Source organism: Capra hircus, chromosome 22, assembly GCF_001704415.2.
Source record: "Capra hircus breed San Clemente chromosome 22, ASM170441v1, whole genome shotgun sequence".
Lineage (NCBI taxonomy): Eukaryota > Metazoa > Chordata > Mammalia > Artiodactyla > Bovidae > Capra > Capra hircus.
The window spans coordinates 15,143,376-15,152,970 of record NC_030829.1 but is presented as its reverse complement, the minus strand read 5'-3'; the positions used below and the strand labels follow the sequence as shown (position 1 = coordinate 15,152,970).

Here is a 9,595-nt window from a genome sequence, read left to right as displayed (position 1 = left end):
AACAGCAGATGAAGCTCACCGCGGAGAACCTGAAAGAGGAATGCAGGGAAGGCGGGAAGGAGACGGTGCCCTGAGGGCGGGCCGACCGCTTCCAGGCTCCTGCCTGAGCTCCACGCCCACTCCGGCCGCCTGACCTCGCTCCGGAGCCTCGCATATGGACTGACCACCAGCTCCCCACGCTACCCTCACAGTGACAGCTGGCCGACGGGGGTGGCATCAGCCGAGCCCCCGCTGAGTGACGGGCGTTTCCACACTCCTGGCTCTGTCCTGCAATAAGTTCACAAACCCTTCATCGACGGAAACAGTGCCCACCGAGCTATTAAAGGCCACGTGCACGTCTGACGCCTCCTTCCGTGTGTGTAGACAGAGCAGCCTCTCTGCTCTGGGCCCGGTCGTGGAATGGGGGGCCCTGAGGGGAGCCAAGGGCCGGGCCTGCCTGGAGGCCGGGCCCCTCTTAGAGCCTGCGGAAGCCCCCGGGTGCTCGGGACACACCTGCGTGGGGGCGGGGGTCCCCTGGCCGTGCCCGAGGGGCTGTGGCGCTCTCACAGGCGTAGCAGCCCCCAGCCTGCCTGGGACACCCGGCCTGGCCTCCTTTCCCACCAATGGCTGCTCAAACCACCCCAGGGCCCAGCCCGCCCTGCCCCATGGGGCCCGCAGAGCCGGGCGTCACGGCCAGCAGGACCTTCCTGTGGGAAGCTGCGGGCGCTGCAGCCGGTCAGTCGGGGAAGACAGGGAGGGTGGGCGGTCTCAACCAGTCTCCCTTGTTGTGGGCCCAGCCCCTCGATCCCCTCCTTCTCATCAAGGCAGGGTATCCACGCAGACCCGCTTCACACAGGTTTTCAGAAGCCTGACTCCTGTCTGCCATGTGTGGCTGTTCTGGGGGTTCTGCCAGCCCACCTTTACCAGTGTGGACACCTGTGGTCAGCCTTGCCCTGCCCACCCTGGTCTCAGCCCCCTCCACGGCACAGGTACTCCCTGGTGGATACTTTCTAGAACATGCTCCCGGCTCAGAACACCAGGGACTGACAGCTTCCATTGTAGTGGGCTCCACTCCCAGGCGAGGCGCCCATGTTTCCTGGGAAAGGAGGAAGTTCAGGTGGGTCCTTGGACCCGACTCCGTCTCCCCCAGAGTAGGCTTTGGGGACAGGCACACAAGCACAGTTGGGGGGGCAGTGGGTTCTGGGCATGGACCCCATGGGCTCATCTCCTGCCCGTGGGCTCCTAGCTGCTCCTGGCAGATCCCCTCCCCGCCCCGCATCAGCGCAGACCCAGGTTCCCTGCGTGCCTGACTGTCCTTCCCAGAAGCCGCCCTGCCCTTCCTCAGCCTGACCTGGCAGAACCCCATCACTCAGCCAGCACTAAGGCAGTCCTGCTCAGGGAGCAGGGGACCCGGGGGTCAGCCTGGAAGCACAGGACGTACCTCCACTGGGGTGCGTTCCTGGGCTGCGGAGAGGACAGATGTGGGAGCCGCTCAGGTGGTGTCCACGGGGGCTGGCAGGAAGCGGACCCGAGTGGGCCCTCCAGGCCCCCGGAACTCGTCTGTCCTGTGCCCAGAGAGGGCGGCGTCTGGCTCCTGGCAGGTGCCCGGGAGCAGGGCTGGAACAAACCACGGTGTCCCGCACAAGTTATGGTCTTATCACCGTAACTGACCTGAGACAGACCCGGTGACGCTGTCCCGCAGCACACTGGGCTCGTGTGTGTGAAGCGGATGAACCCTCAGCCCCCGAGGCCACTGTCTCCTCCCGTCCTCTCCCAGTGGGGGCCCACCCCAGCCTCGGATCCAGCCCCCCACCCCGCTAGTGCCGGGGTCCTCGTGCTCCCCCCACCCGGCTCTGCTGCTTCTGGCCCCCGTGGTGACCCACAGGTCGTCGCCCATGCGCCCCAGTCCTCCCCAGCACCCACTGGTGAGAGCCGCCTCCCGCTTCTCCTAGCCCGCATCTTCCCACAGGGCTGACAGGAGCTGAGGCATCACCCGCCTGAAACAGGGAAGACCCCCTGAGTTGGAGCCCAAGCCATGGAAGAAAAGGCGCAGAAAGAGACGGTGCCAGGAGGAGACACAACAGTGGGTCCGGACCAAGCAGGGACCAGGCGGACAGGAAGCAGAGCCCCCGTGTGCGCAGCCCCCTTGGCTCTCAGAGGGCGTGCGAGGCCCTGTCCACACGGTGGTGACCTGGGGTCTCCGGACCCCAGCCAGGTCACCAGATGGCTCTGCGTGGGCAGGTCCCTGGGGAGGAGCCCGGACATGGAGATGACGCCGTCCACGCCCTGCTGGGAGGGTCCCAGCCAAATGAGGCATGCGCAGCCGCACAGAGGCCCCTGGGAGACCAGGCAGAGCCCACCGCAGCCTCTCCCGACTGCCACCCTACCTCCCGCCTCCCTCAGGCGTGAGATATAGACTCACTGAGTCTACACACTGCCTGTGGGCCCTGCCCGGATTCACGGCTCAGCCCAGCTGTCCTCTCACGCCACCAGCAGCACACTCAGTTCTGTGCCACTGACATCCGCTGGGGCCGCTGGGTGGGGGCTGGGCCAACATTCCCCCCCCATGGGCGCCCCCATGCTCTCCATGGTCAGGCCTGGGTGGGGTGGGGGGGCAGGCAGTGGCCCGGTCCCTCCCCCTGGTGGCCACACTCACTCACTCCCCTCCAGCAGCTCCAAAACAGAACGAAGATCTGAGAACAAACCTTTATCCTCTGGTTTTAGACTCGAAACCAGCAGCAAACAGTTAGGCACACCGAGCCCTACCCTGAAGCTGGCAGCCTGGAGCCCCTGCCATCCCGGGTATGCCCCCCGAGCTCCAGTTTCCTCCTCCCGTCTGTGTTTATAGATGAAGCTGGGGCACAGGGACCTCAGTGACCTCCCCGACCTCAGCAGCCGTGGCCAGGACGGTGCACAGCCCAGCTCTCTCCTCAGTCCTGACCCCAAGCTCCAGCCCCACTTCCGGCAGGAAACGAGCAACGAGAACAGGAACCCTGGGCTCCAGACGCCTCCTGAGCTGGTTTAACTCACAGCCCCACAAGGACAGCAACGGTGAGCTGCTCATTGCCTACTCCAATGTGCAGGAGTAGGCACTGGGGGAGGGTGGGCCCGCTGCTCATCCCAGCTTTCTAAGAGTCAAGTCAGGAGGCCTAGCAAGTGAGGAGCCCCAGCCAGGGCCGGCACTTGGGGGTTAGTGTGGCCGGCATCGGCAGCTGGGCCTCAGCTTTTAGCTGCAGACCCCCTAAGAGAACCCACCCCTGATCAGAGCGACGCTTGGTGCCACCACCCAGGCCTGAGGAATGGGGTTTCAGCAGTTTGGCCTGGGATTCTCCGACCAAAGAGACTTTCCGTTCGCTTTCCGCCACTGGATGACCCACACTGCCCATGACCCCTCAGGAGCCCCTGGCTATCTGGGCGGGTCAGAGGCGGAGCTGCATCCTGCAAGAGGGAGGGGGTGCTGGGCTCCTTGCTCAGGGGTCTGTGAACCTTAGCCACCAACTGACCAGGAAGAGGGACGGTGGTGTTTTTCCTTGAGCTGCAGCACAGATCACGTGGACCACATGTGGCCTCGTCTCCAGACCTTCCTGTGTGCTGGTGAACTCCCTCGGGGACAGGAAGACACAGCTCCTGCCACTACCCATCACCTCCTGTGGGAGGACGCGGGGAAAGCACAGCCAGCCAAGTCCAGGTCTGCGGACGCTCCGGGGGTAGCACGACACCCTCGCCCCCAGCACAGGCACAGGCCTGCACGGCCAGCCCAGGGTGTGAAGATGGGCATTCACTCAGTACCAGGAAAAGCACGGTGCAGACAGCTCCACGCCGCCCTTTACATAGCTGTCTGGCTATAAACATGGAAAACAAGGGCTTCCACCCTAAGGGGGGCTGACGAGCCAATGACAGTGGCCGCTGCCCCTCCAACCCCAGAACACATCTCCAAAACAAGGCGCTGCGTTCTCAGCACCACAGGCTCCCGGGCCCAGGCCCACTCCTCAGCTGTCTGCTCCCAGATGGCGGGGCCCAGGGGAGCCTTAGCCGCTGGAACCCCCAGGATGTGTTGTGAGACCAGGTCTCTTCCAGCGTCTAGATCCTTCTCTTCACGAGGGTGATGTGCTCCCCTCAGGGCCAGACGTGCCACCGAATTTGGGGCAATTCGGGAATGAGAGAGGCGACGAGATGCACAGAAATCTGCTGTGTAAGAGCTCTAGTGCGGTTCACAGTGGACCCCATAGCCCAGAGGTTTAATAGGGCTTGGCCTAGCCTTCTGGAAGGTCAGAGGTCAACCACCGGCTCATCTGTTCCCGTGTAGGAGGCGCCCCAGGGGCGGGCTCCGGGGTGAGATCATTGTCGTGTCCAATGGCAGACCCCGGGCCCCCACGGCCGGCCTGCCCCTCCCTTTCTGGGGGCGCTCAGAGTAACGCCCACACGCTCGCTGTTCCAAACCCCCCCCCCCGCCCCCCCCGCTAGCTCTGCCGGCTGCAGCCTTGGCGCTCACCTGCTGCTCCCCGCTCTGCGGCCTCCACTCCTGGCGTCCTCAGGCTTCCTCAGCCCCACACGGGAGGCGGCCCCCGGGCTTCTGTCTCTAGCCTTGGCTGCTCTCTGTGGGCCTCTGCTCTCCCCAAAGCCTCCCATCCTCGCGGCTGAGACCCCCTCCTTCATACCTGCAGAATACAGACCTAACCCCCTCAGCCTGGTGCATAGCCTGCAGGGCTCAGGGCAAAATGAATGCACAGGCCCTCTTAAAAAGTGTCAAGACTCTCAAGACAACTAAGAGCAGAGCATTAAACCCAGACAGGGCCTTTCTGATAAGCAGGGCTCCTGGAGTGACAGTGGGACGCTGACTCCGCCTTCTTCCCACCGCCCCGCCACTACCGCCCTGCACGCCGGTGTTCCAGCCAGCAACACTTCTTCTAGCCGTGCCCCCAGGTCCTCCGATTCTTCCAGGTCCCCAATCCACAATTTCTGGAGTCCCTGTGAAGGGATAAAGCAGTCAAGGAGAACAATGGGTTGTTGTTCTCTCCCCCATGGCGCACACAGGAACCCTGGGCTGAATCCTGCCCAGCTCCTCTTCTGCACTCCCCAACCTCCTCCCCTCTGCCTCCCGCACCTCCTCCCCAACTCCCCCGTCCCTGGAACTCTCAGGAGGACCTCACAGCAGCGCCCTGAGACCCGTCACCATCTCAGATGGGCGTCTGGTGCCAACTGAAAGCCCTGTTTCTTCCTCAAGGGCATCATGAACTCACAAGGACCAAGATTCTGGTTTGTTCCTCTTCGTGCTTGCCAACCTTTAGCACTCTGCTGGGAGAGAGATGTCCAGAGTACAAGTGACTCCCCAGCAGTCACTATGCACCTGGCTTCTATTAGCTCCAGAAAGACCAGATCCCACCACCCCCTTCTCAACTATCCCTCGCCAGGCCCACAACTCTGAGGGACCCAATCCATGCTGGAGGGCAGAAGGGGCCTGAAGTGTGGCGTATCCTGCTGCACAAGGAGTGAGCGAGCACCAGAATCTGTGGCCTATGCTTGAGTGCCAATCAATACAATTTTCAGGTAGAAAGTTACCTGAAGCTGGAGACTGATCGGCACTGAGAACTGGTACGAAGCTGGGCTGAGCTCATGCTCCCTGGGCAGGCTGGGAAGAACCTCAGTGGACTGCTCAGAAGCTAGGCCAAGCTCACGCTCCCCAGGCAGGCTGGGAAGAGCCTCAGTGGACTGCTTAGAAGCTGGGCTGAGCTCACGCTCCCTGGGCAGGCTGGGAAGAACCTCAGTGGACTGCTCAGAAGCTGGGCCGAGCTCACGCTCCCCAGGCAGGCAGGGAAGAGCCTCAGTGGACTGCTTAGAAGCTGGGCTGAGCTCATGCTCCCCTGGCAGGGTGGGAAGAACCTCAGTGGACTGCTCGGAAGCTGGGCTGAGCTCACGCTCCCCGGGCAGGCTGGGAAGAACCTCAGTGGACTGCTTAGAAGCTGGGCCGAGCTCACGCTCCCCGGGCAGGCTGGGAAGAGCCTCAGTGGACTGCTTAGAAGCTGGGCCGAGCTCACGCTCCCTGAGCAGGGTGGGAAGAGCCTCAGTGGACTGCTTAGAAGGGCACTGCCTCCGTCGCGGGCAAGTCAGTCCTAAAAGACCCCTCTGGATCTGTCCTAACACTTGAAAAGCAAGACCCAAACCAGAACAACTCCAGATAACCCCATGCCAGAATGAAACCCAGCACCTTTTACATGAGTACAAAATCCAGCACTCAACAAAGTGAAATTCACAGTGATTAGCGCTGCAATAAAAAAGCTAGAACTCTATACCCATGAAAATATCCTTCACAAGTGAAGTAAAAATACATTTTCAGACAAGCAAAAGCTATCAGCAGACCTGTAATATTAAAAAATTAAAGTTCTACAGGCAGAAGGAAAATACCAAAAGCAGATTTTTACAAGAAAATGAAGAGTGATGGAAACAACAAAGATTTTGGTAATAAGACTTTCCCCCTGTTTCATCTCTTAAAAAGGAAACTGCCTAAAACAAGTTCATGTGTGCAAATATAAAAATAAAATGACTGACACCAAAAGAAGAGGAAAAAAATGGAAGTGTAGAGCTGTAACATGTTCTATAAGGAGCATTATTTTAAGGTAGATTCCATTTGTAAAAACTCAGTCTACCTTAAAAAAAAAAATACAGATGCACACACACCCCTACTCCTACAGCAACCACTAAAAAAACTAAGGCATACAGCCAATTAGCCAATAAAAAGTGCTAGTTAAACCAAAAGACAGTAAATAAGAGAAAAACATAGAACAGATGAGACAAGTAGAAAACAGTTAAAGAAGATAGATTTACACTCAACTATGGAAATGGCAGCCCACTCCAGTCCTCTTGCCTGGAAAATCCCATGGACGGAGGAGCCTGGTGGGCTACAGTCCATGGGGTCGCGAAGAGTCGGACACGACCGAGCGACTTCACTTTCATGCTATTACACTAAATCTGCTGCTGCTGCTGAGTCGCTTCAGTCGTGTCTGATTCTTAGCAACCCCATGGACTGCAGCCCACCAGGCTCCCCGTCCCTGGGATCCTCCAGCAAGAGTACTTAGCTAACCGGTCTGAAAAAATCAGAGGGCCCCAACCTTTTTGGCACCAGGGACCAGTTTCGTGGAAGACAATTTTTCCAAAGATTGGTGAGGGGGCTGAGAGGGATGGTTCGATGATGATTCTCGTAAGGAGCATGTGACACAGATCCTGTGAGTGTGCAGTCCACAGAGTTCACACTTCTACGAGAAGCTCAGGCCGCCACTGATCTGACAAGAGGCAGAGCTCAGGAGTAACGTGAGCGAAGGGGAGCGGCTATAAATACAGCAAACACGCTTGCTTGCTCGCCACTCACCTGCTGTGTGGCCTTTTTCCTAAAGGACCACAGACTGGTACCCATCTGTGGCCCAGGGTTTGGGGACCTCTACTCTAAACCAAAGGCAAAGACTTGCAGCCTGGACAAAAAAGCAAGACCCAACTACATGCTTTCTATAAAAAGACTGCCCCAAAACCCCAAAATTCTCATTTTAAATATAAAGATACAGATAGAGTTAAAAGTAAAATATACTCCCATAAGTTAAAAAAGAAAAAAGAATGGCTCTATCATTATCACACAAAGCAGACTCCAGGATAAAGAATTATTCACTAGGGATAAAGAGGAACACTTTCTAATCATGAAACGGATCAATTCATCAAGAAGACAGCAATCTTCAATCTAACAACAGAGCTTCAAAATTTGTAACTTGAAACTGGTAGAATTACAAGGAGAAATGGGCAAATCCATCACTGCAGTTGGATGTCAACACTCCTGACTCAGTAATTTACATGGGGCAGAAAATCAGTAAGGATACGGAAGACGTGAATACCTTATCAACCAACTTGGTGACTGACATGCACAGAACATGCAGGACACTGTCAACAGCAGGACCTCTCAAGCACTCATGTAGGCATTCACCATGACGTGTCCACCTCACGTAAGACAGGCCATTAGCGGGGCCATAAAACAAGTTTCAGTAAATGTGAAAAAGGTACACAAAGGACAACTTCTGACTAAAACAGAATTAAACTAGAAATTAGCGATAGGAACTTTATATGGAAAATCCTCAAATATTTGGAAATTAAACACCTTTTAAAACATGCCATGATTTAGCTTTTAGAAGGATCACTCACAATGCTGAATGGAGAAGACAGACAAGGATAAAATTGGCAAAACTCTTTAAGAGGCAAGTAATGATGGTGTCATGGACCAGAATGTTAGAGTGGTGGCAGTGAGGTGTCAATATTTGGATGAGTAAGATGTGCTGATGGATTAGATGCTGAGATCAGACAGTGAGAGTTGACACCAAGACATTTGACTTGTGCAGAACAAATGAAGGTTCAAAATTGTCTTTTGCGAGATGGGAAGCATTAGGAGGGTGAAGATTTGAGGGGGATTAGGAAGACGTTCAGAACTTGTACAAATTGAGGTGCTTATCAGACGCATCCAAGGAGAGAAATCAAATGGGTAGTTGGAATCTGGCGTTCCTGTGAGAGATGTGGGCTAAATGTATTTTGGGCTTTCTGTCAGCACAAAGACTGAATGGGATCAGACTGTGTAGATATAGAAAAGATCCAGAATTGAATCCTGTGGTACTCCAGATTTAGCAGCCGGGAGACTGGAGCTAGTGGACTGAAGAGCAGCAAGGGAGAAGTCGGGTCCTGAGCAATGCAAGGTTTGCAAGGATGAGTGCTCATTAAACGCTAACGTGGGACTGGAACTCACCACTGACCAGGGTCTGTCTGGCTGAGGCTGGGCTGGGAGTTGAGGATAAAGGGAGAATGTGCTCAAGGGTACAAGGTTTCTTTTTGGGTTTATGGTTGCCCAACTCTGCGAATTTACTAAAATCTACTGAACTGTACAATGTAAATAGGTGGATTATGTGGTATGTGGATTACATCTCAAAGCTGTTTCTAAAATTTGACTGTTAGGTTTAGCGCAGGGAGACCACTGCTGACCTTGAGCAGAGCAGTTTTGGTGGGGTGAGAGCAGCGCTGCCTGGCTGGAAGGGCTGAGAGAGAAGAAATGGAGGGAGAAAAGGACAACAGCTAGAGGGAGAACAGAAACACTTAGAGGGGGATAAAATCGTGTTTGTTTTGTGCGCTGTTAGGAACGATCCAATGGAAAAGCAAAGATTGATGGTACAAGGCGAAGAAGAATGGCAAGGTGCTCAGGCCTGTCTCCCTGACGCCTGTGCCGTCTGCACGGGCGAGAGGCGGGGCTGCCTTGGAATCACACCACCAGAAGAAGGGCAGGTGGACAGAACAGGGCGCGTGAATACCCGGCAAGGCAGACGAGAGATGGGGGTTGGGGCACTGAAACTGCTTTGGTTTACTTATCAGGAGGATGGTGACTGGCTGAGTGAGGAAGGCAGATAATTGGGGAAATACAGTTAAGTAACAGACGGTCCTGACACCCACCTGAGACTTGTGGTCACGAGTTTAAAGTGAGAACAGGCACAACTGCATTTTTTCCAGGCACATCTGGCGAAGCCGGCGCGCACACAGCACGTAGAGCGTCGGTCTAACCCAGGCCAGGGCTACACACGGCTGCGCTCATGAGAAGAAACAG

At 56.3% G+C, this 9,595-nt stretch overlaps 1 protein-coding gene and 1 long non-coding RNA gene across 4 annotated transcripts in view; one reads left to right on the top strand and one right to left on the bottom strand.

Annotated features, from left to right (window-relative positions):
• The window catches only part of ANO10 (anoctamin 10), a 212,068-nt gene extending 211,729 nt beyond the window's left edge, over positions 1-339 (top strand). For both annotated transcript variants that reach the window (XM_018066945.1, XM_018066946.1), the window contains exon 13: positions 6-339. In XM_018066945.1, coding sequence (XP_017922434.1) covers positions 6-74 — 69 coding nt within the window. In that variant the 3' untranslated portion in view covers positions 75-339. The remainder of the gene's footprint in view (positions 1-5) is intronic.
• Positions 454-9,566, bottom strand: LOC106503412. 2 transcript variants are annotated; one of them, XR_001919981.1, is made up of 5 exons: positions 9,445-9,566; positions 5,220-5,274; positions 4,472-4,947; positions 1,421-1,596; positions 454-1,075 (listed from the first exon to the last, which is right to left on the bottom strand). It is a non-coding gene; the product is annotated as an uncharacterized LOC106503412 (long non-coding RNA). The 2 variants fall into 2 exon arrangements; XR_001919980.1 differs by lacking the exons at positions 4,472-4,947; positions 5,220-5,274; positions 9,445-9,566 and adding an exon at positions 3,483-4,409.